The sequence below is a fragment of the Hetaerina americana genome, unplaced genomic scaffold, assembly GCF_022747635.1.
Source record: "Hetaerina americana unplaced genomic scaffold, ioHetAmer1.1.p SCAF_8, whole genome shotgun sequence".
Lineage (NCBI taxonomy): Eukaryota > Metazoa > Arthropoda > Insecta > Odonata > Calopterygidae > Hetaerina > Hetaerina americana.
In genome coordinates this window covers 22764618-22790382 of record NW_027287427.1, presented here as the reverse complement: position 1 = coordinate 22790382, position 25765 = coordinate 22764618, and the positions used below count along the sequence as shown (strand labels likewise).

At 35.7% G+C, this 25765-nt stretch overlaps 1 protein-coding gene across 1 annotated transcript in view; it reads left to right on the top strand.

Annotated features, from left to right (window-relative positions):
- LOC139697959 (uncharacterized) overlaps nucleotides 1-24720 on the top strand; it is a 33042-nt gene extending 8322 nt beyond the window's left edge. The window contains exons 4-19 of the mRNA XM_071596815.1: nucleotides 4910-5076; nucleotides 5158-5402; nucleotides 6138-6343; nucleotides 7620-7811; nucleotides 8263-8478; nucleotides 11369-11608; nucleotides 11729-11886; nucleotides 15287-15539; nucleotides 17186-17456; nucleotides 18223-18418; nucleotides 18504-18711; nucleotides 19134-19313; nucleotides 20707-20835; nucleotides 21676-21911; nucleotides 23114-23370; nucleotides 24414-24720. Coding sequence (XP_071452916.1) covers nucleotides 4910-5076; nucleotides 5158-5402; nucleotides 6138-6343; nucleotides 7620-7811; nucleotides 8263-8478; nucleotides 11369-11608; nucleotides 11729-11886; nucleotides 15287-15539; nucleotides 17186-17456; nucleotides 18223-18418; nucleotides 18504-18711; nucleotides 19134-19313; nucleotides 20707-20835; nucleotides 21676-21911; nucleotides 23114-23370; nucleotides 24414-24720 — 3461 coding nt within the window. The remainder of the gene's footprint in view (nucleotides 1-4909; nucleotides 5077-5157; nucleotides 5403-6137; nucleotides 6344-7619; nucleotides 7812-8262; nucleotides 8479-11368; nucleotides 11609-11728; nucleotides 11887-15286; nucleotides 15540-17185; nucleotides 17457-18222; nucleotides 18419-18503; nucleotides 18712-19133; nucleotides 19314-20706; nucleotides 20836-21675; nucleotides 21912-23113; nucleotides 23371-24413) is intronic.
- Nucleotides 24721-25765: the final 1045 nt, after the last annotated feature.

Sequence of the window (25765 nt, the reverse complement as noted above, 5' to 3'; positions counted from 1 at the left end):
TATAGCGTTAACGGTTCCAATAGTGTCTTTTGCGGCTTTAGACAACCCTTTCTTGATCATTTCCCATTTTTCTTCGATAGTTTTAAGCCCTTTACCATCCTCCATGATTTTCTCTACCGCCTGTTTGTATTCCTTCCTTTTCAACCCATTTAATGCGTCTACATTCCATTTTCTAACTCGCCGCCCCTGCCTTATCTTTTTGAAACGTACGCTACATTTCATAACAACTAAATTGTGGTCTGAGTCCGCATCCGCTCCCGGGAAACTGTGGGAATTTATCACACTGTTCCTAAACCTGTGTCTAACCAGGATATAATCTAGCTGATATCTTCCTGAGTCGCCTGGCATTTTCCATGTATACCTGCGTCTTTTGTGGTGTCTAAACCAAGTGTTGGTGATGACTAAGCCCTGTCTCCTGCAGAACTCAACTGCTTTCTCCCCGCGGTCATTCCTCGTGCCTAAACCGTAGTCCCCCACCTCATCACCATCTCTTCCTTTGCCTACCGTCGCATTCCAATCCCCCATCACTATCATATGTTTCCCCGCAGGAACACACGCGATCATGTCCTCTAACTGATCGTATATCCTATCGACCTCTTCTTCCTTATGGTTGCTCGGTGGCATGTATACCTGAATAATAACTAAGTTCGTCGGTTCTGCTTTTATCTCCACTAGTAGTATTCTATCCGTTTCCTGCTCTATGTTGACTACGCTTCTTCCTACCTCTTCATTTAATACTATGGCAACCCCTCGTTGGCTCTCGTCCCCACCGCTGTATATTATTCTATACTTATCACTCCAGTAATCCCCGCTATCTTTCCATCTCACCTCGCATAGACCTAAAATATCTATATTTCCCCTTTCCATCTCTCGCTTAACATTCTCCAATTTCCCTGCCCTCATCATTGTCCTAACATTCCACGTTCCTATTCTAACTAATTTGGTCTTCTTCTCCTGCGTCTTCTGTCCTGCTGCTGCTGGTTTTCCCTTGCAAGGGTTTCGTGGGATGACGACCGCAGAAGCCTTGCCTCCCCCGCTGCCGGGCACGACACACGGCCGATTGGGCCGGGCCCCGTGGTTGCCAGGACTCAAAATATCTCTATTGTCCATCATATTTTTCTAGGGAATGATAATTGAGGTGGTTTCCCGTTATATTGTAATATAAGGCTAGAATTATTTCCTGTATCACTGTAATACTTGGTCATATTTATCAGGTTGTTCAAGTCTTTCATATAATCTTTGAGCTTCTAATTACCCCTCCTAGATTATAAAATAATAGCCAACCCTTTCTATTCATTCATTAAGAGTTAGGTCTTGAAGGAAATATTTCATTAAGGAATTGTTAACAGGATATCGTTCTAGCATACTGTGGAGACATGATTTGGTTGATTTGTGGGTTGCACGACATCAGTGTGATTTGTCCCCCTCCATACCATTGTATTTATAACTCTATGCCATTGATCTGCTGGTTTCATTGCTGAAGATGCCTTACATAAATTTCTCCATTTGGAAAGCAGGAAGATCTTCACTCTCATTGAAATAATATTCTACAGTATTATATCTACACCTGTATTTCCACTTACCAATCCTGTGAGAATTATCGTGTAGCTTCCTCTCCAAAAGTTTGTTTTCATTTAACGCTCGGGTATCTGATAACTTCCTGTTCATTTCTACTTTCACATTATCTACTTTTCCACATGCCCACACTAAACTTGGCAATCTAGTTCCCAATTCTAAATTGACTCGACTTATTTTACTGTGTACTTTCTTGAGTAATACACAGTTGGGGGCTCAGTCCTAATTGGGGACTAGTTTCCCTCCAGGATCTATCACTCAATTGCATTACATAGTGTTTTAAAGCAAAAAATTAGGGGAATAAACTTGTTGAGTTCATGCTCCTGGGCATCCAATTGGGTAGTATATTTGTTGCCTTTGGTTATATTTTTAAAAATTATTTCCAATATGAATATTTGTTTGACATGCACAATTTTCATAATCTTGTCAGCGTGATGAAATGAATTACTTTCAGCAAAGGGGTCTGTTCTTTGATGTAATTTTTTTCAATATTTAGCTTGAATAGGCCATTTTCAATTTAAATTGTAAGTAATGCATGGGGTTTGAGTTTGAAATATCCATAATTTTTGCATGAGTAAAAAGCTTTAATGCAACAATTTCAGAGCGTAAAAATCATTCGCCTTGACTGGGACTCGAACCCAGATCCCTCAATATCCGGTCGAGTGCTTTAGCCACTTAAGCTACCGAGGCGTCCTCTTAAACTCTGAAATTTTGGGGCTTTTAAAGGAACTAGATGTTATGACGAAATACCGTACATACAATGTCACATGCATTCGTAGTCGTGCGCGAGGCGCCACTGTCCACGAGGTTAAAAGCCAACTTTAAACACGTATGGTGTTTTCACTTTGACAAATTCCAAAGAAACTGCGGGAGATGCCGCAACAGTAACTTTTAACGGAGTCATCCGCTAATGTGCATTTTAATGCAACAATTTCAGAGCGTAAAAATCATTCGCCTTGACTGGGACTCGAACCCAGATCCCTCAATATCCGGTCGAGTGCTTTAGCCACTTAAGCTACCGAGGCGTCCTCTTAAACTCTGAAATTTTGGGGCTTTTAAAGGAACTAGATGTTATGACGAAATACCGTACATACAATGTCACATGCATTCGTAGTCGTGCGCGAGGCGCCACTGTCCACGAGGTTAAAAGCCAACTTTAAACACGTATGGTGTTTTCCCTTTGACAAATTCCAAAGAAACTGCGGGAGATGCCGCAACAGTAACTTTTAACGGAGTCATCCGCTAATGTGCATTTTAATGCAACAATTTCAGAGCGTAAAAATCATTCGCCTTGACTGGGACTCGAACCCAGATCCCTCAATATCCGGTCGAGTGCTTTAGCCACTTAAGCTACCGAGGCGTCCTCTTAAACTCTGAAATTTTGGGGCTTTTAAAGGAACTAGATGTTATGACGAAATACCGTACATACAATGTCACATGCATTCGTAGTCGTGCGCGAGGCGCCACTGTCCACGAGGTTAAAAGCCAACTTTAAACACGTATGGTGTTTTCCCTTTGACAAATTCCAAAGAAACTGCGGGAGATGCCGCAACAGTAACTTTTAACGGAGTCATCCGCTAATGTGCATTTTAATGCAACAATTTCAGAGCGTAAAAATCATTCGCCTTGACTGGGACTCGAACCCAGATCCCTCAATATCCGGTCGAGTGCTTTAGCCACTTAAGCTACCGAGGCGTCCTCTTAAACTCTGAAATTTTGGGGCTTTTAAAGGAACTAGATGTTAACTAAAGCCCCAAAATTTCAGAGTTTAAGAGGACGCCTCGGTAGCTTAAGTGGCTAAAGCACTCGACCGGATATTGAGGGATCTGGGTTCGAGTCCCAGTCAAGGCGAATGATTTTTACGCTCTGAAATTGTTGCATTAAAATGCACATTAGCGGATGACTCCGTTAAAAGTTACTGTTGCGGCATCTCCCGCAGTTTCTTTGGAATTTGTCAAAGGGAAAACACCATACGTGTTTAAAGTTGGCTTTTAACCTCGTGGACAGTGGCGCCTCGCGCACGACTACGAATGCATGTGACATTGTATGTACGGTATTTCGTCATAACATCTAGTTCCTTTAAAAGCCCCAAAATTTCAGAGTTTAAGAGGACGCCTCGGTAGCTTAAGTGGCTAAAGCACTCGACCGGATATTGAGGGATCTGGGTTCGAGTCCCAGTCAAGGCGAATGATTTTTACGCTCTGAAATTGTTGCATTAAAATGCACATTAGCGGATGACTCCGTTAAAAGTTACTGTTGCGGCATCTCCCGCAGTTTCTTTGGAATTTGTCAAAGGGAAAACACCATACGTGTTTAAAGTTGGCTTTTAACCTCGTGGACAGTGGCGCCTCGCGCACGACTACGAATGCATGTGACATTGTATGTACGGTATTTCGTCATAACATCTAGTTCCTTTAAAAGCCCCAAAATTTCAGAGTTTAAGAGGACGCCTCGGTAGCTTAAGTGGCTAAAGCACTCGACCGGATATTGAGGGATCTGGGTTCGAGTCCCAGTCAAGGCGAATGATTTTTACGCTCTGAAATTGTTGCATTAAAATGCACATTAGCGGATGACTCCGTTAAAAGTTACTGTTGCGGCATCTCCCGCAGTTTCTTTGGAATTTGTCAAAGGGAAAACACCATACGTGTTTAAAGTTGGCTTTTAACCTCGTGGACAGTGGCGCCTCGCGCACGACTACGAATGCATGTGACATTGTATGTACGGTATTTCGTCATAACATCTAGTTCCTTTAAAAGCCCCAAAATTTCAGAGTTTAAGAGGACGCCTCGGTAGCTTAAGTGGCTAAAGCACTCGACCGGATATTGAGGGATCTGGGTTCGAGTCCCAGTCAAGGCGAATGATTTTTACGCTCTGAAATTGTTGCATTAAAATGCACATTAGCGGATGACTCCGTTAAAAGTTACTGTTGCGGCATCTCCCGCAGTTTCTTTGGAATTTGTCAAAGGGAAAACACCATACGTGTTTAAAGTTGGCTTTTAACCTCGTGGACAGTGGCGCCTCGCGCACGACTACGAATGCATGTGACATTGTATGTACGGTATTTCGTCATAACATCTAGTTCCTTTAAAAGCCCCAAAATTTCAGAGTTTAAGAGGACGCCTCGGTAGCTTAAGTGGCTAAAGCACTCGACCGGATATTGAGGGATCTGGGTTCGAGTCCCAGTCAAGGCGAATGATTTTTACGCTCTGAAATTGTTGCATTAAAATGCACATTAGCGGATGACTCCGTTAAAAGTTACTGTTGCGGCATCTCCCGCAGTTTCTTTGGAATTAGTAAAAAGCTTATTTGAGATATGGAATTCCTTGTTTCACAGAAGATGCAGTCATTCATGGTAAAATTTCCATCAATGGTGATCTGAAAACTGGAGATTTTAGGGATAGTAGCGGTAAATTTTCCTTAAAAAAGGTCTTGAAGCATGGAATTAAGTTGGGAACGCCTGTAGTTGCTGTAAAGTCACTGACAATCTCTGGCATTATCGAGGTGCAGTATACATTTTAATAATATTTTATTGCTACTTTATATTTAACGATTCATTGTATTAATATTTTATATTTTAACTAGGCTGAAAATGTGCAAGCTGAAATTATAAATGGTATCAGAACAGAATCATGGGTGAAAAAGAATGAGGAAGTAACCATTACTGCTTTAAAGATTTTTGATGGCGGGATACAAGTCTTAAAGCCCTTAGAAGTGACAGGTCTCATAAATGGAGTAGACTTAATTTCATTAGATAAAGATGTATTGAAGACATATGGGGATCAAACCATCGATGGACTTAAAATATTTAAATACATGGATGCACTAAGGTATTTTTGTTCGTATAAAATTACTTGATTTGAAGCTGATGTTCATTTGGAGTTGTGAAAAATCTGATTAGCTTTCATATTACAGTTTAACCTTAAATGAAATTGGAATGAAAAACTCAAATGAAAAAAAATGTTAATGAATTTTAAATGAAAAACCTTAAATGTATAGACCTTGACTTTAAATAATCTACAATTTGCTTGTTTTTGGAAATTTTTTGGTTCAAATAACTCATAAAACGATGCAATCAAAACCTCGAATATGCATATATTTTGTAAATCCAGTATGCATAAAATCTAATAACCCCACAGTATGTTCCAATTTTTATCACATTTCTTCCTAGGTTTAGTTCATTATTCTGTTAAATACTCGGTTAATTGGTTTCAGCTTTCAAATAGAATAACAATATTGAAATTCAAGTAGAAGATGGATATTCTGTATATGTACACCAAAAAAAAGGAAACCTTATGGTACATAGGAAACCTTCCTATATTAGTAGTCTTTAATCAAAATTGTCAATGTTAAGGCTTTTTATTTACTTCTAAAGCACCTGATTGCATAGACATATTGTTTTTCATATTATCTAGAATTTAAACATTTTCATATGTGTATTTTTAAATCTTCTGGCAGGTGGAGATTAGATGTATAGGTTGGAGTGTGTATATGTTTGTTTGTGTGTGTATATATGTATATTTATTTCTTTTTTGTCGTCTCATTTAAAATATTTTTTCTTTTAGTTTGACTACAGGGGAATGCCTGTTTGGAAATCAATGGTGCAATGATTTGTTGTTTACAAACGAAGACCAAATCATAAATGGAAGTAATTTAATCACTGGTTCTGTCAATGTGTTACGTGACTTTTCAGTTTTTAACTTGACAGTTGAAGGATATGTAGCAGGGTATGATCTAAACTTTCTCATTAAGGACACACTTTTTGATAATGGCAAGTATCTTTTTATATGATAATATAGCCTGTCAAAAAAATTATCAATGTTGGCCCATCTTAAAGTTAATGTAATGATGGTGATAGGTGAGATACTTTTGTCAAGTATCTAAGGGTATGTATTTCTAGAGGTGATCAGATATGTTAAAGACAAGTTCCATTACAAAATATTTGATCAAAGCGGTGACAATCATGAGGAAGAGGAATAATGTGTTGAGGGTTTGATGAGTTGAGGGCATGGGGGCAAAGTTGTCTTTCATCAACTTATTTGATGACAAAAAGATGATGCACTATGACTCTGTACTGATCACAATTTCAAAAACTTAGGATGGCTTAGGATTCCATCGTGCATAGGAAGTTTAGAAGTTATAAATACATTTGAACTAAGTTACATATTTCAAATCCTCTACTTTGGTGAACCAAAAAGAAATGCTGCAACAATTTAATTTGACAGGATAATAGTAGATTATAGCAAAGAAAAAATAAGCATATTTCTTCAAATTTTTATTTATAGACAATATGCATCAGCAGTCCTGGAAGAATTAATATGAATGTTCCATATCATCTTTAATTTTAAGGTGTTTAATTATAATACTAAGAACTGCGTGAATAGTATTTTATTTTAGTCTAAAAGAAAAACGTTTGCTTTGTCCCTAGGGATTTACTTGCCTCTGATTTGTGGGCTTCATTTATTTTAAACTTTGTTCGTTCTCCCTTTGTCTGAGGAATACATATCTTCAATTATCTGGCACTTGGAGCCCTGATGAGTATTCAAGAGGGAGGGGAGTAAAAACCTCTCAATTTGGATCCATTTTGATTTGTTGCCTCTTGTAGGTATTAAAGGAGTAATATCATAAATAGCATAAACAAATGTTTTTCTTTGTCCAGATATAATCATGTTTTAAGTCACTAAAGCACTCTTTGTAAAACTTATATATCACTTGAGTTTTTCAACATAAGCAGGAGTTCCTAAGTCGTCTGAATTAAATCTAATCAGAGTAGCGTAAATAATGATGGGGAATTGACTATTTGAGCTCCCAAGTACATAACCATTTACTAAGTGAAGAATAGAGCTTGTGAGCAAACTTGTATGCCATTCTCCATTGTATTTTCCCATACTTTCCCCAGTTTCTCTCTCACTTCTCATCCCATCCCCAAATGTCTTTGTTCTGAACACTCATGGGAGTTCTTTGATGCTCATATCTAGGTGGACGTAGATACATATTTTCAATGTACCAGATGATTTTTCAATGTAATTTTCTCAACCATTTTACAGATAAGAATCCAGTGGTGAAGGCTGAAAAAACATTCAGAGGTCCTTTATCTTTCGAAAATTTGGAAGTCTCTGGGAATATTGGTGTACCTGACATTAGGAGCCTTTTAGATTTGCACTACGTGAAGCAGTACACCACTGATGGATCAATCATCATGAATCAGCCAACTACAATTAGCAATATCCAGCTCACAGGTAAGCATACAGCAGTAATTTTGAGTCGAATGAGGACCTTTATCCGAATTCAACTTGGTATGAATAATGATAAATATGCGCCTGAATTCAGACACTGCTGTTGTTGTGGTATTATTTATTACTTTATTATTGCACCATTAAAATTTTAAAATGTTCAGTTAAACTACATCAAAACTGTTGTCTCAGGAAATTGATATGTTAAATATCTACATAGTTTAAAAATTCATGTTATTATTAAACACATTGATTTTATGTCACCTCAAGCAGGATTTCAAAATTTCATGTGATATAATAATTCCTTTACTTGAAAAGTAAGCTTTTATTCTTTATACTCTGAGTTTAGGAGGTTGAATTCAAATTTGGATATAGATGATTCATCCATTTTTAAGAATCTTCAAAATTTGTGATTGCTTGATTAATACCACCTATTTATTTTCCTGCACTGTTTTAGGCTGGTTGAATGGCATTCCCCATGAGGATTTTGGATCAGCTTGGCTACTTCATAGTGAAGATCAGACGATAAAAGGTGATCAGGTTTTTAAATCTGTCATTACAAAGCAAAATGTAGTGTTGCTGTCAGGAAAAGTGAATGAATGGAACTTACAAGATAAAGTTGAGAATGCAGCAATGGTAAATGAAAATAGCTACTTGGGATCAGTCAAACTTGGTAAGGATCTACTTCTTAATACTTCACTATTAAATGGAAATATTTCAGACTGGTGTAACCAATCAAAAATGTGTATAATGCATACATATAGTAGCATACAACATTCAAATGTATGAGGAATCACAGGATATTATAAGTTAGTACCTAATGATTTCAATGAAATGTTCAACCTATTGCGCCAAGGTCTTCCTTACTAATATGTATTCACTCTTAGAAATCTAATGAACAAATGGATACTCTTGTAACTCTCATTAATGAAATCCCTTCATAATCTAAGAAAAATGACACATCCTTCTCGATGGTAGTTTCCAGTTAACATTGTTAGATTGGAAGTTTAAAATTTAATTTTTCTGAGGAAATAAAATTAATTACCATCTAATTTCAAAGCTTCATTGATACTCATTTTCAGAGTTACTTGCAATAAGGTTAGCTTTTCTTACTTTAAGGCCATTCTTAAAGTTTTTGCCTATGTGAATTCTCTCTCCCTGTTATCTATCCCCATAAGAGCCAATTACTGGATACGTTCACTTATGCCAAGTATAATTCCAGAGATATTGCAAATAAACATAAAAGCCAGGGCAATTTATGGTATCCCTTTTAAAAAGACTTGGTACTTTTCCACAGAGTTTTATTATAAGGTACAACGTGTTTCACCGACTTGCGTCTTCATCATGTACCTGATGATGCCGCAAGTCAGTTAAATATGTTGTACCTTATAATAAAAATCTGTGGAAAAGTACCAAGTCTTTTTGATATGGATATGAAAGACTTCCACGAAGTGAAGCCTGAAACAGTAGAATACAGTTTATGGTAATTTTAATTAACTATCAGTAAAAGTCATTGTAAAAGTGATCATAATGCACTCTATTAAGGAGAGGAATTAAAATGTCAATAGTCCGAATAATGCCCGAAGGAGGCAGTATAAATTGAAGTTCTGAGAGTACCTACAGAAGTTGCATGTTATTTAGTTCCAAGCAACCGCACGTTTCCATTTCTTCTTGGTTATTAAGAGGAGCCATCTTGTTGAAAAATTCAACATCTCACATCTACATCAGAGCAAATAGGGCTGGCAACATTCCATTTTTGCAAGTTCAGTCAGTAAGACATCATTTTAAACTGAGAATTTTTATTTGATTCAGATTTTCAGCATAAGGCACCGAAATGTTTGGATAATAACAAAGGCATATGTTGATCTTTACAGAAACTTAAATGAATTTTGGGAAGACTTGGTTTAAAGCTTCAAATCATTATCAGCACTTATGACTTTGTTTTAGAAGCAGTATTTTTCCAGCCGTGAAAAGGTTAAAAGTCTTTCTCCAAATACTAACTATGGTATTGATGCATATTCTGTTTTTTCTCTAAGCTTTAATAATTCCCTCTTTGTGCCAAACATAGTTTAATTAATTAGGTAAGTAATAAAGAAGCCATGTTGAACAAAAAAATCATTAACAAGCAGCTAAGTATATTTCAATCAAATGTATAGGTAAAAATGCATCTCCCAGCATGAGTCTATTTTTGTCACCAACTTATAGTTAGTGACAAAAATATTACTGAAATTATCCCATCCATATGTAATCATTCATGATCGACACGCTTGTGGCTGACAAAACTTCAAACCTTGTAATATTTGGCTGGAAAAACATACATGGTATTTTTTCATGGTGCTCCTTGTACATATGATTCACATGGACAAATTTATAATGTAGTGTGGACATTCAACTGGGGGGATATCTGGTCTGTATGAAAGGAAGAGACCCTAGAATTCTCTGGCCCAACTCAAGTTGTGTAACCTTTTAATCAGATGTGACTGGGGAATTAAAGACCTATTTTCAGTGTTTGCAAAATATAGGGAATATCTAGCCATTTCACAGTGCACCAAGCGGCTGTGGAGGGCAATTCTTCTAACACAAGATGGTATACTCTTATTACAGTAAACATCTATGGAGGGTGGAGTGGTGAGTTAGTTGTGAGGTCAACTGCTTTTGAGGTACATTTTGAGTTGTAGGCATTGTTTGCTCCTTAATTTGCAGCTCAGACAAATCAAATCCTAAGTCAAAGGAGTTTCAAAGTCCATGGAGGAGGAAGTGTTTCAAAGAAAGCGGGTGGGGGAAATCCTTAGAAGAGGGCGAACTAACTTATGTCCAGTTGCTTTAGGCAAAATGACTCTTTATCAATGAGAAATAACATTTCTATTAATTGGTTCATGAATTGAGGTTGTGAACTTCTCTTCATACTTAATACCATTTGTTCTCTTTTCATATGTCCAGCAGAAATTTGTTACAGTAGCACAGATGATGATGATGATGATGATGATGATATCACAAATTTAGGCTTACCTGACTATTTCCATCCCAGAACTAATGTAAACGGTGAAAGATTATCTGGTCAGGAAACTTATCTTTTACACATCAGCTTAAAAGAGACAGAAGTTTTTGATAACATTTCACTTTGAAAATTGAATGTCTGCATTCGTTGTAATTGTTTAGAATTTTGATTGTGAATCAATTTAGTATGCTCTGATCAGCAAACATGTTGTTTTAGTATTTTGTTCTTTCCTTCCTGTTTACATGGCATGGCTTTGTAAACTCGAGATAAATACTAAATATTATTACAGAATAAACACTATAAATGCTAAAACTAAATTTTAAGATGATTTTCTAATTTATTTCATTTGTCACTAATTTTAGTTCTAATCTTCAGAAAAATAAATGCTAAATCCAGGAAAAAGTTATGTTAATATTTCCATGCCTCAGCCCATGACCTGTTGTTATTCATTGAAATGGTTGGCATACAGTATTTGATTAATACTCAACATGAGTGTTACAGAATGTATCAATGGAAACTTTATTTCTTTGGCATATCTGCTTTGAGTTTTGAATCTCTTTTCCAGGTAAAGCCACAACAGGATCACTGAAATTGGAAGGGTTAATTCAGGGTCTGAATTTTTCAACTGACATTGTGTTCAAGGATGACAAAGAAATAAAAATCAGCGCCAAGAAAGAATTCAAAACTAAACTTGTGATAGAAGGAGAAATGGTTGGCAATGGATTCAAAGACCAATTTAATTTTGAAAAGATTTGTCAACTTTTCATGGGTGATACACCATCTGCTATGAAATTAGCAGTTGAGGGTGAGGAATTAATTACTTTGTATGAAACCTTCATGTAGGACATCACACTAGCACATAATGCGCATAAAATTCCATTTGAATGCATTGATATGTTTAAACATTCACCTTTTTATCATTTAGGAAATGTTGAGATGGATGTGGAACCAATTGTTGAAAATCTAAATGACATGAATTTACCTGATATATTTTCTACTGCATGGATGGCTGACAGAGATACTATATTGTATGGCCACAAAGCCTTCAATGCAATGATATTCAATGATGAAGTTGAGGTGAAGGTAAGAATTCGGTAGTTTTTAAGTATGTATGCACTATTATGTAAAAAGTTTCGTGGATTTAACTGGCATTTCTCCAAAGACTCAACATTCTTATTTTAGCATTTTCCGTCAAAACTATTGGACATTATAAGAAAATGGTTAAATGTATCATCGTTTTGTATGAAGTGTTTTATCTTTGTTTCTGTTGTGAACTGAAAAAAGATACCAAGGAATTAGAGAAAAGTTTATTTCGGGCTGCTGATTCTGTAGAACAATATTATACATTCTACTATGCCCATGTAGTTTTCCATGCAGTCGTAGTTTGATGGAGAAAGCTTGTTAATGTATTCTGCAAACAATAGTCTTCAGATAAAATATCCTTGCCTGATACACCATAAATAAATGTGCGATTTGACTTTACATTATGGCTTGACGTCCATCTCTGCAAGCATCAAATGAGGTGTGTGTTAAACGAACAGAAATCAACAAACGTTGATCAGATACCCGGTTACATATTGGGCTCAAATTTATGAATATTACATTTTCATATATTACCAATGAAATTCACAAACAAGCTGGGCAAGTGTGGTGAATAATGTCACAGCTTAAGAATTCAAAGAGGCCCAAGGGAACGACAAACCCATGGCTTGTCTCTCCCGCAGAGCAGGGGCTCTATTGTCTCTTCGGAAGTGTCTGATCAGGCTATCCATGTATTAGCCTCTTGGCTTTCCACTTGGGACCTTTTCATTTGCTTTCCCATAGACTATTTCACCTCTTATAATCTTCAAAAATGGCTTGTCTCAAGGTCTATCCAAAGCATCTAGTTCTTCTTTTCTTTAAAGTGGTTCATGAGGTCTTACCCTATTCTATCTTCTATATACCTCCGAAATTTCCTATTTTATATGTCCATTTAGTCTTCAGTGTTCACCTCCAGCACCAAGTTTTCAAAAGTTCATATCCTCCTTTGGCCTACTTTTCCTATTTTCCATGTCTCTGATCCATAGAGTCACATTCCACATGAATATTTTCACAAACTGCTTTCTTGTTTGTAGTCTTATCTTCTTTGAGCATAGGAGTTGCCTTTTCTACAAATACCTTATAATTAGCTTAAGCTACTCAATACTTGATATTCATTGAGTTGCTTCTATCTCAAGTTAAGGTGCTCCATCTAGGTGAATGCACTTGTTCTAATATCTCTCCAGCATGCTGACTTCATCTCCATTCACCTTATTTTCTATTATGCAGATTACTTGTGCATCCATTATTGCTTCTTTAAAGTATATATTGAATAATGCTGGTGAGAGATGGCATCCTAGCGTAGCCCCTTTAATTTAGCTTCTCTGTATTTTCCTGCTTCCGTTTCCATTGTGGTGACTTGATATTTTAGACTTGACATATCATACTATTAAGGTTATAATAGATTTAAAGTTTTTCCAGCTACTTGAACTAATTCCACTTGAAATTTTTGAAGAGTCCTTCTCAATGTCCATAAACAGTAGCTTTTTGACATCTATCATTTCTCGACAAGAATCCTTAGACTAAGTACAGCCTCCTTCATTCTTCTCTTCTTCCTCCATCCAAATTGGTATGTATAATAGGTAGCCTTCAATTTATATTCCATCATGTAGAAATTTCTATTGGGTCTTCCATCAGGTGGAGAGTTTCCATTCTGGCTGACAGTTTGGAGACATGGCATTCTTGCCCTGAAGACAATGACCAAGTTGAGCATCAAAACATTAGTCGGAATGGAGACACTCACCCAGAGGAAGATCTGAGAGGAACTTCTATGTGCATTTAGCTAGAAAAGCGTCTTGCATATGTTCCATCATTGACTGATTTATTATTCCTATTATTTTGGATGCATGTAAAATTAGGTTTGATGTTCATCACAATTTTTGGTTCTTGCTTTCTTTGGTATTGGAATCATTTTACACTTCTCGAAGTGCTTTGGTAATCTTCCACTTTCATTGCTGTCTTTGCTTTTCAGGAAATCCAGGTTTATCCTTCAAGCCCAGCGATGATTTCTCCATTAATTTTGTGAGCTCCTGATACTCCTTCTCTTTAATCTTTCACCGCTGTTGAATTTGCTTCAGAGGATATCTGGGATCCTTTTCATCTTACTTCACCTTGTTCTCATATTTATTTGCACTATCTTCCTGTGGTTTTGGCTTGATATAGTAGCTCTTTGATATGCAGGTACTCCTTCCATCTGTATTCTTTGGCCATATCTTCTATCATTATATGTTCCATATTCCCCTTTGCATTTCTTATGTTGTTGGATTTAGTTTTTCTTTCTCCAAATTGATCCTTCCCTCTCTTATATTCCATTTAAGTTTCCTCCCTTTATGTCATTGTCGATTTCTTTACCTTCTTTCTCTCTAAAATGACTTGGGTATGTGATTTATTGGATAGGACCTTCTCACTTTCATTTCTTGGGTTGTTGTGCTTTCTCCTTACTCCAATCAAACTCCTATCATGGATCTCAACTCTCTTGTAAGAGAGTTGCTCTTTTGCTACTTCTGCGATTGCCTTCTTCAGATCACTGTCTTCCTTCTGTACTGTTTTCCTCTTTTCCACTCTCCAATTTTTCACCAATGGCCATGCTGAATAATTCTCTGGATTGTTTTTCTTATGTGGTTTTTGTTTTCAATCTCATTTAATCTAATATGTTGATTTCTCATTGCCTTCCAAATTGCAGTATGTCAGCAGATTCTGTTCTTGCCTTTCAGTGCAGCAGTTTATACCAGACTTATCTTCTTTATCTGTCTGCACCATCAGTGCCTTTTGGTGAAACTGCTGCCTCTTGCTGGTGTTGTTGTGTAGTTTTGGAAGTCTGAGCCATTTTTAAAATGCTGTTTCATTCTACAAAAATCAGAAAATAATTACTTTTAAAACTTGAAGCATAATTGAAATTCAAACTAGGAAATTTTGGCATTGTAGCCGGGATCTCTGCTCCTGTCCTGATAAAAATATTTCAATTTCACTAATAATTTTGGAGGGTTTAGTTATCCCTATAGTAAAATTCAACCTTAAGATTGGTGAAGCTTAAGGTAAAGCTTTTGGATGCAAAAAAAAGTGTGGTAAACTTATCTTCTAATTCCAAAGAAACTGCGGGAGATGCCGCAACAGTAACTTTTAACGGAGTCATCCGCTAATGTGCATTTCAATGCAACAATTTCAGAGTGTAAAAATCATTCGCCTTGACTGGGATTCGAACCCAGATCCCTCAATATCCGTCACAACATCTTGTTCCTTTAAAAGCCCCAAAATTTCAGAGTTTAAGAGGACGCCTCGGTAGCTTAAGTGGCTAAAGCACTCGACCAGATATTGAGGGATCTGGGTTCGAATCCCAGTCAAGGCGAATGATTTTTACACTCTGAAATTGTTGCATTATCTTCTAATCTTTATATTTGTATTTCAGGGCCTTGTTGATGGAGTGGATGTAAAATCCCTACCCCAGAGATACCTAAGCAAGACAAAGGATCAAGTTATCAATGGAGTGGCCAGTTTTCCTGGTGGCATGATCTTTGAGAAGACCCTAACAGCACAAAAGGCCTTTGTTGAAGGCAAAGTTTCGGGGATAAACCCAGAATACTTCATTGCAGGAGTACTCTTGAGTGGGCCAGACCAAACTTTCACTGGTGTCCCAAAATTTGAAGAAATTTCAACAGAAGGTATTACTGTGATAATCTATATCTATCTCCTGATTAATTTGATTTGTGTCTGTTTTCCTGACATTTGGTGCCCAAAGTTATGAAAAAATTTAGAATGATTGGACCATGAACTTGAAAGATGTTAGGGCAGATTGAAGCATTATGGAGAACCTGTGTTGACACTGTCACATGAGTCCATGCTTTGTTTGGGCCAATCCTATTTATGCACTTTCATTTTCATACCAATTATTTTTTTTCATTTCAATGTTTTCTACCAAGTAAGGTAGATTTTGGAAAGTCCCTAAATGCTATTCAGTATTTATGTATCACAAGGACTTCATTTTTGTTCCTCATTACATATTTCCTTCTTAACTTCTCCCTTTCCTGATACTTTCTAAAAAGCCTATTTGCTTGAAAAGAAATACAAAAGCTAATTCAGAGTCATAACAGAATATGGAAAGATGGTTATTAGCAATGTGGACTGATCACCAAATCCAGCAGAAATGTCTATCCATGATCATGATCCAAACAAAAAATTAACAAAGAATAAGTTCATTTTGTGGCTGGTTTGGCTGTTTTATAAAATGGATACATTGAATTATCCGAATAAATGAAGCTGTTTTGTCCAATTTCCATAAATTCCACAGTTAAATTACCATTAATATCGTATTCATTAAAAATGAAGAAAGTGACCTGCACATCATATCTAGTTTCTCACATGATGGAACTAGGATGTTCTAAATGCAGACATTGAACTGAACCTATGGTCCTTAAAAACTAGTGTATGTCCATCCTCATGGTCTTAAAGCACATAAGCGATTGCAAGCATCTTTACCTGTGCACACTTTTTTAATCAGCTCATGTCTACCCCTTTTCTCACAGTCCAAAATGGCTATTTTTTTCCCCTACTCCTTCCCAGTTTATTGCCCCCGCATAAATTCTCAATATCACAGTGTCTTCTCATATCTACTTACACCTTTTTCAAAATTTGCAAAAATCCTCCCCCCAATCATAATAACCCTCCTGCATTTTGTGTCATCTCTATCCTATTTTTATCCATTTTTTATATACTTAAAACCTTCCAATTTACGGAAATCTTATTTTCACAAATACCAAGTTTCTGAGCCACACAATGCTAAACTCATAGTTATCCTTCTAATATCCTCTTCACCACTGATATCCACCGTACATACATCCTTGGTCATAAAATTTCCTTCTCTTGGAAAATGCTTCCCTCACTGATGAAACTCTTCTCCTAATGCCCTCAGTGCTATGCAAATCATCAAATACTGCCAGAAAATTACATTTGATAAATGCAGTTTTCAATTGGTCATTATTCTTGGAATGTATTTTAGGCTTAAATCAACAATCGCCTACATTTCTTTCACTGTGGATTCATGCTCACTATGGTTTATGGTAGTGCTTACCGAGCACTTGAGGCAGTAATGGAGTATCCAAAGTTTTTAAAATTCTCAACATTATTAAGATTTAACTTTTAGCTTTCCATCCATCACCACCTTACAACTAATTAATTTTTTACTTAATCTAAGTGTAGTCCAATGCTGTGCGTACTTTTCAGTTGTTTTGAATGATGACTCCACTCTCTTGTCTGACCATAAATTTAATTATTAAAATTATACGTTGTAATTTTGTATAATTTGTTCCAGGTAATCTGGATGTTCTTACAGTAAATGGAATGAACCTTGACCAAGATGTAATGCTTTGGGACAGAGATTTAAATGTCATAAAAGGAAAGTTGGAAGTCAAAAGTTTATTTGTCGATGAACTCATACTGGAAGAAGGTGCTACTGTGCAAGGAATTGACATCCCTCAGTGGGAAAGGCTGGCAGTGAAGTTATATGGAGATGAAGAGAATGCTATTCAGGTCATAAAAGGCACAAAGACTATGATTGATGCAGAATTCAGAAGCAACCTCTGGTGAGATATATTTGTTATTACCAGCCAATTGAGTGAATCTTTAACCTACCAATGGACATATTAATACAGGATTTACATGGAAGTGATACATCTAATCATATTACCTTTACATCTAATAAGGCTATAGCATGGGATATTTGGCTACTTTCCAAATAGAAATCAAATAAATACTAGACTACTAAGCAAAATTTGCAAATAATTACCTATTTGCACAAAGTGAGGGGTATTTTTTTCATCAGTTTCATTTGTTCAAGCTACTCTGGCTGCAAAAATATCAATTCTAAGAAAAGTTTGCATGCATGTACACAATAGTATTGCAGCACACAAGCACTAGTCTTAGGTAAGTACACAGAATTTTTTATAATTGTGAGTAGGTTTCTGCGGCATTTATCCGCTGATCTCTGAATACCCCAGCATTCTCATTGGAATTACTGGCTTGAATATACAACAGAGTTTTACCACCTGGCAATGCTAGTGGAATTGTCTATTTAAGCCAATGATTATGATGAGACCTTTGAAGTATGCAGAAAATAAGAATAATGCAGTAAAAAATGTGCTAAACATCGTAAATCACATATCAGATATCTTGTGTGATTTTCTTCTAGATGATAGAGAGTAAATATGACATTTTTTTTATCTTTTAGTTTGGGCCTATCTGGTTTCATTGTACATTGGCTACTGCATAATTAACAGAACTTTAAAATGTGAATATTTCATGCAATGTTTTGTCTACAAATTTCCAAATCGTTTTTATCATTAATTTCAGGATTGAAGGAAAACTTGATCAATTAGAGTTTGATCATGACCATATTATGCTGATTTCAGAAGAGCAAATAGTTAAAGGAAAGAAATCATTTGTCCAAAATCCATCCCTCCCCAACAAAAATTCATTAATAGCTAATGAAGTTGAAATTATTGGCCATTTAAATGATGTGGACATCTCAGATTTTTTTAGTCGGCTAGTAAGTAGGATTGTACTCATATGGTTTTATTCCATTATTGGCATCTCTAGCTTTCATTTAAATGTTTATTATTTGCCTGCAACAGGTACATAAAAATGAGGATATAACATTCACTGTCCCTAAGACATTCACTAGTCCTATGATGGCAGAGAATGTCATTATCAAAGGGTTATATCATGGAGTTGACATATCTGGAACTGGCCTCAATGAAGTCAGTGGTATATATTCAAAGATGCAGCAGGAGTATGATGAACTATATTCTTTATCAGAAATTTTCCAGGAAAGTTTAAAAAGTGAGTCCTTTTGCATATTATTGTTCAACATAAATAATCTGAATCAAACTGATCCTGGACATAGTAATTATCTGTGATGATTGAACACTGTGTCCAACTAATTTGTTATTTAAAAGAAAGTGTGTTTTGACTGGATTATGGGTTAACTTAATAGTTACTACTAATTAATAAGTCCATTCCACTATGTATATGCAACAGACATATGCTGAGGTAAAGGTAACAAAAGAAAAAATATTAAGTAGAATTAAGGGTCATGACTACTCATGTGAGGTAGGTATCAAAGTTTTATCAAACGATGAAACAGATTTCACACTATAGTTTATATTTGAAATTATGAATATGAAATGCATGCTAATGATGGTGCAAAACATAATTAACGATGATAAAAATATCATCAAATATGCACAATTTTATTATTTCAGGAAGAGCTATCTATGTTAGTCATTATGAATTTGTACATGATCTGGAGGGAGGTGGATTGGTTTTGCCTGTTACCCTTCATGGCAGTAAACCTCTCTTAGCAGTAATCAGCAAGGGAAATGAAACCAGTGCTCTTTTACATATACATGAATGGGACACTGATTCTGGATTACTTACAGAAGGTGAGGTACCAATGTGTAAATATAGTATTCATTAGCAGAGAATAATTAACAATGTAATGCTTTTTTATATAATCACAACACTGGCTTAGTTTTCTGCAGTACTTTTAATATTGTGTGATGGGTTGTTTTATAACCTGGGTTTTGAAGCAACATCACCAGTAATAAGACTCAGGTTGTGCAAAATTAATAGTAGTTTGGAAAACCAAGTAAGTATTGTGCTTATTTAACATGAAGGCATTCCACCAAGTGATGCCTAAAACCATGAATTTGATGTATACAATGTCTCATAGCAGTGTTACACACATTACAAAGTATTTATCAAAGTCTTGTGCATTTACATATACCTTATAAAACATCTATAAAAACAGAGTAAAGAATGTATAAACATTTTCTCAATGAAGAATCTTTGGGTCATTTCAAGCAAAAATGACAAGGAGGGTGGATTGCGCTAATCTGAGCAAGATTTGCCAAAACTCAAAGTTATTGGCAGTTGTTACACTTTTTGATCTGTTGCTTATGTGATGATATTTGCATGTATCCAACCTCATCCACTGAGGGAGCATACGAGCTGAAAATCAGCCTGGCAAACCAACAGAATTATTTTATCATGCTTCATAGATTGTGTCGAGGCAAATAGGCTTTCTCAAGGGGGAAGGAATTGATGATGGGGATTTTAATTAGGGATGTCTAGAAGAGTCATAAAAACTTTTATATGGAGCATGATTGTAATGTTCTATTAGTGCGGAAAAATGGTCCTTGACACAAGGTTATTGGTATAGATTGAAGGCTTTAATATTTTGACGTTGAGGAGGATGAAAAAGGTAAAATGGCTGGAAAGTAAAACCAAAGCAGCATTAGGTACAATTAGGGAGGAGAGAGAATTGTTGGGAGAAATGAGATAAATCGTACGCAAAATAATTTCATTCACACAGGAAAATTTAAAACTGTCTTAAAATTTAATGTTCTGTGCTACACTTTTCTCCATTTTTTTAAAAGCTGCAACAAAACTCAAATTTAATTTAAATTTGTTATACGGGGAACAAGATTGAAAGTACACAATCTCAATTCAGTCAAACAAAATAACGCCATTAGCTCATGAATGCTTTTGAATGATTATACAACGGATCCCTGTTTAATTGACTGCTACTGTACTGCGAGTCATGTACCTCTTTCTTTGTCTTGAATTTTAATTTCTTAGATGAGTAACCTTAATACTCTCAGATGCATATGAAAGCTTGGTTTGTCTGTGGGCATTGATAATTGAAAAAGGACAAATGGCATAAGTGGAGCAAGTTTTTCTTGAGGTGGAAAATGGCATGACCATAGAAATTTTGAATGACAGACTGATACAATAAAATATTATGATATTGTACTGATACTATTCGTTTTCCAGGTGGTATTGGCATTGATTTTGAAAACCTCCTCTATGCTACTTCACTGCAGTGTTCAAAGACCTCATTTGTGTACATTGAATTTTCCAACGATACATTAAAAGCCAGGAAAGAAAATTTTGAAACCAGAGGTGAGTTTAACGAAAGAAATTATGATTTTACAACCAAATGAATGAAAACTAATAATTTTCAAGGTTTTGACTCTGAATCGTAATTATTATGTACAAAATGTTTACCAGAGTATCAAAGTAACACACTTTTAATATGGATTTGCCTGCTTAAATGATGGAAATTTGATTTCAACTTTCTTTTGAGTGAATATTGCACCTCTATCTATCTATGGAGAGCCATTCACGGCAATCAATTTTTGACCAAAGATGTACAATATTTCACGAGACCAATATTTCACTACAGATGCCCTGTTATGATAGAGCTAACACATTTGAAGCATATAAGACTCATTTCAGTTGGGCACACACAAGAAAAAAGTTATAACAGTCAGCACTAAAGCACAGGTAATTCTTTCAAACAAATCCACTCTGCAAGAAAAACACAAGCTGTTTTGTTATGATCAGTTGTGATAAAATACAATCATTCATTTGACATCATGCTCGCACCTCTTTCATCATCGCAGAAGCAAGCAATATAGCTCATCACTATTCATGTGATATGAACATCACATGAATATTGATGAGCTTAGTAATAACAATCCAAACTACAACAATCTTTAACAATAAATATTATACAGAAGAAAACATAATGGAGTCAAAATAGGTCATGTCAACCATCTGGGGTAAAAATAATATTCAATTTGAAATGTTGACCTATGGAATTAAAACCTTTACATTTTCAATCCAGATGATTAAAAAAATAATTGTGGAAAAAAGGTGCATCTCATATCCCATCAAATATGTTGTTTGCTTTTTTATTGACTTCCTGGTTAAGTAATAATCTTCAACCCTCCCCTGTAGATATTTCCATTGAGGGCTACGTTCTTGAGTACACACTGAAGGATGGATTCTCCAAGTCAAATATTATTGAAACTAAAGGAACAACATCTGCTGTGCCAGTTCCAGTACCTCTCCAAAAGAGTTGTTGTTTCTTCTTGGCTCAGTGGTATGGCCAATATTCTTTTATAGTATGCCAGAGGGGATCTCTTGATCAAATGGTTGTCTTCCAAAAGATCCAAGCTAATAAAATTCATGAGGTATGTATAAATAACATTAAAATTTTTTGTTTTCCACACTAAATTTAAAGCACTTTCCCCATTCAACACAATGCTTTTGCAATCAAATTGCCAGAGTAGCTAATGTTAGCAATTTTCAAAGTTTGGTAGGTAATAGAACAATATTTCTGGCAAGACAACCAGAGTAACTAAGCTTAAGATTTAACAGCTGAGGATAGAGCATATCTCAATGTAAGCCCTATGGATCACCTCATGCATCAGGGTAGGGGGGCCAATTCTTTTCCCTGAGTTGCCCGCAGATCTTCAGGAAGACCGGGCATCAGAAGCATCTCACAGCTGAGGGGGTTTAGAGTCACCTGCCTGTGAGCCCTCCAATTTGTGGCTGAATGTTCTACACACAAATCTACCATGCCATATTTCAAGCAATAAGGATGCATACATATGTGAAATTGATGCTGCCCAGTAATTTGTAGATAAGCAGGATACCACACAAAGTAAACTAACATGGCCAGTGTTAGTTGTGTTCATAGTTTTGGATTGTATCTATTAACTTCTAATCATAAGGATTTATCAAGTATAAACTCATAGAACAAAAATCTCCAAATAAGAGTAAAATAAGTGCACAACTAGAATTATTTTCCTAGTAGTTTGTAAATTGAGTCGTTGTTTATATCCTCAGTGTTCACAAACTTAAATGTTAATGCTTCACGTGAGAATTACAACATTCAATAATTCTCCTCTTGCAATCCACTGAACTTAAACATGACCAAACATTTTATTCAAAATATATTGAATATCTGAGACAATCTGATATTACAAAAGAGTTTGCAGTATCATTGGAGCTGCATTGAAGACGAAAAAATGACTTCACCAACAAGGGAAATGGGAGGGATTCAAATGAAGTTGCATGAGATGTGGTTTACAAAGTTATGGCTCTCGGATATGCCTCAAAATATTTAGAACCCAACGTAAGTCATTACTTGGTAAGTAATAAAAAATACAAGAGAAAGTCATGTGTATTATTCAAATTTTCTATGAATGTACAGGAAGAATTATATACAGGTTTCCAGAGGTCGGGAAAAAATATTGTGATATAAATTCTTAAATTTAAATATGTTCATCTGTAGGAAGAAGTATAAAAATCAGAATATTAATAAATAAGTGAACTTCTAGTTGAACGAGTGTAGCTTTGTTTACTCAGACCTGTCTTTTTTTCATTCTAGGCTTCATCTGGGTTTATTGGTAACTCTCCGTATGTAGCATATGTCATGGATGCTGATGAATTCCCAGAAAAGGTTGGCTCAAAATTGCATGTGTGGGTGTATGCTGATGAGGCGAAGTTCTTTGTAAAATTGCAAGAAATACTTGTTGAGGGGGCACGAAGTTTGGCATCGACAGAATACCATGACATTTCATATCTAGCAGTAACTTCAGGAAGTGTGCCTCATGCTGTCCAACCAGGCATGATTAAAATATACAGGTATGCCTTTGTAATCCGCATTATCTACTCAAAGATAAAGCATGTACAGCCTCGTATATTCATGTGCGAGGACTGGATTGTTGCCATGGCTTGTGTACACTACTTTGCCTACAAAATTTGCATGAAACTTATTTTGCGTGATGAGATCAAATTTCAAACCTCATGGTCCTCAACTTCAACAAGCAGAACATAATGCTGTTGATGGTGGGAATGCAATAGCAAAAAATGCCCTCCACTGAATATCTTATTTTCCTTTTTGGTGCACATCAAAGTATAGCAAACTTCTTGGAGTGTAACCTTTAATTGCAATTCCCATAGGACCCCTTGGTAATAGTCTGATTTTTAATTTAGTTTTTCCTTCCAATTCTTATGCATCACCAAATATTTGTACAGGCCTAGTGGAAGGTGACGTCAGCAGCTTAACACCACCCACAGTAACTGTGTACATAGAATTGGTAACCTTAAGGTGTACAACGCAGTTCCTTAAAACTATATATTTTTTAATGATTATCCATGTAGTACCTATGTCAAACCTACTCTTTCCTGAAAAGGTGACTTAAACGAGTAATTCATGCTCAAACCCCCAAATACAAACAGCTAATTGAAGGAATAATTCTGTATATCATTATTCATCCTTTAATTGGTTTAAGGAATATACGCACATTGGGTTTAGTTACTCAATTATTTATATGAATTATATAAACCTAAGAGAATTTCTAGAGAATTGTGACTAAAACGTCACCCTGGACATCTTAATAGATTTTTGAACAATGTTTAAAAAACTCTTGCTGAAATATGATAGTTTTCACATTACTTTCATTTTAAGCTATTACTCTTATTTCAGAATTTAACCTTATGATGCAAACCTTCCAATTGTTCATGAATGATAGGTTGAATAATGCAAATGGTCTTGGGTAGTGTAAAATTGGAAAAAAGTTAAAAAATCTACCTCTAACCAGGAAATTGAAGAAATGCTAATTACCTGAAAATATATTTCCATCGATATAGAAATGCTGAACTGATAATTTTTCTGTCAATTGCAGATTTGATCCAGACAGGATGATATTTGTGCACTGGGTTAACTTGGAAGTGACATTACCATGGGCTGTAAAATTTTCTGTACTTCCTTCAGATGAACTAGTCCTTTATGTTGCAACTAAAAACCCAAAGAAACCTTTTATTGTGTACTTGTACAAGGGAGTGGCAGGATTCAAGGAACTGACATATGCAGCACATGCACCAACATATTCTCAAATTACAACCTTTAATGCTGGTCATTGGAATAATTTGGTTGTGTTGAGTAGTGCTGAAGAGACTAAATTTTTTAAACCAGCTTTCAAAGGGATTTAATTGAAATTACTACTATTTATATATGTTGATGTAAAATATTAAATGTTTCTATATTTGTTACCATCCTTTTGTTTTGATTATCACATTGTACCTTATTTAATCATACGCGAAAACATAGTGATTTTCATTTTACAAATGGTTCAAACTGTCGTATGTTTGTACATCAACTGGTCATTTATTCCTTAACTGGACTATATTAAAGCAAAGAGAGAAACTATGAAATCTTTTTGAAGAAAAACTATGCACAAGTTCATATAGAAAAAACATAGGGAACATTTTATTTTTGGAGAATGATTGCTGTGACTAGTTAATAAAAACTCAAAAAGAATAGAGAAATTATAATGGTTCAACAGTGCTAATTGCAGCAACTAAAATGGGTCCAGGTGCATGTATTGGCAGTAGGTATAATAATGGGTAATTTTAATCTGGTATAACTTTAATGTTCATGACTTAAATTTTAAAATAGTTTAATAAATTTCTCTTATCAAAAGAAATGAACAATATTGTCACACATCAAATGAATGAAAATTTTAAATCATGAATCCACCTCTTTGCTTTCTTCAAATGCCACAAAATACTTCATGATTCCCGCAAAATAATTTAAACCATAAACACTGTAATCAACCCAAAGGTTGGTTTGGTAGGTGATGGTAGAGTTCACCCAGTACTAAGTCAGACTGTGTGAAATCCAAACAGTGTGGTGGGTTAGTTCCTTTCCATGTGCCAGTTATGGTTTCCCAGGAAATCCATTACCCAAAAACACCAAACTTGGGTGGAGCTGATTGTGCCCAGAGGCTTGCCCAGGAATTGAACCAGAACCCTCCCATCAGTAGCCCAATGCTCAACTACCACAACCCCGCAAAATATTTTATGAACATTAAAAAGTAATTCACCTTAGAGATCTACACAGTCATTTCTTCTAAAGGGAGTTAATATGGTGGCCTCTCACAACTAAGCTACCTTTTTTAAATGCATCCATTGTAAATGAATTTATATTAACAGCAGGTTGTGTTGCGCTGTGTCAGCCTTTCTGATAAAAATGGTG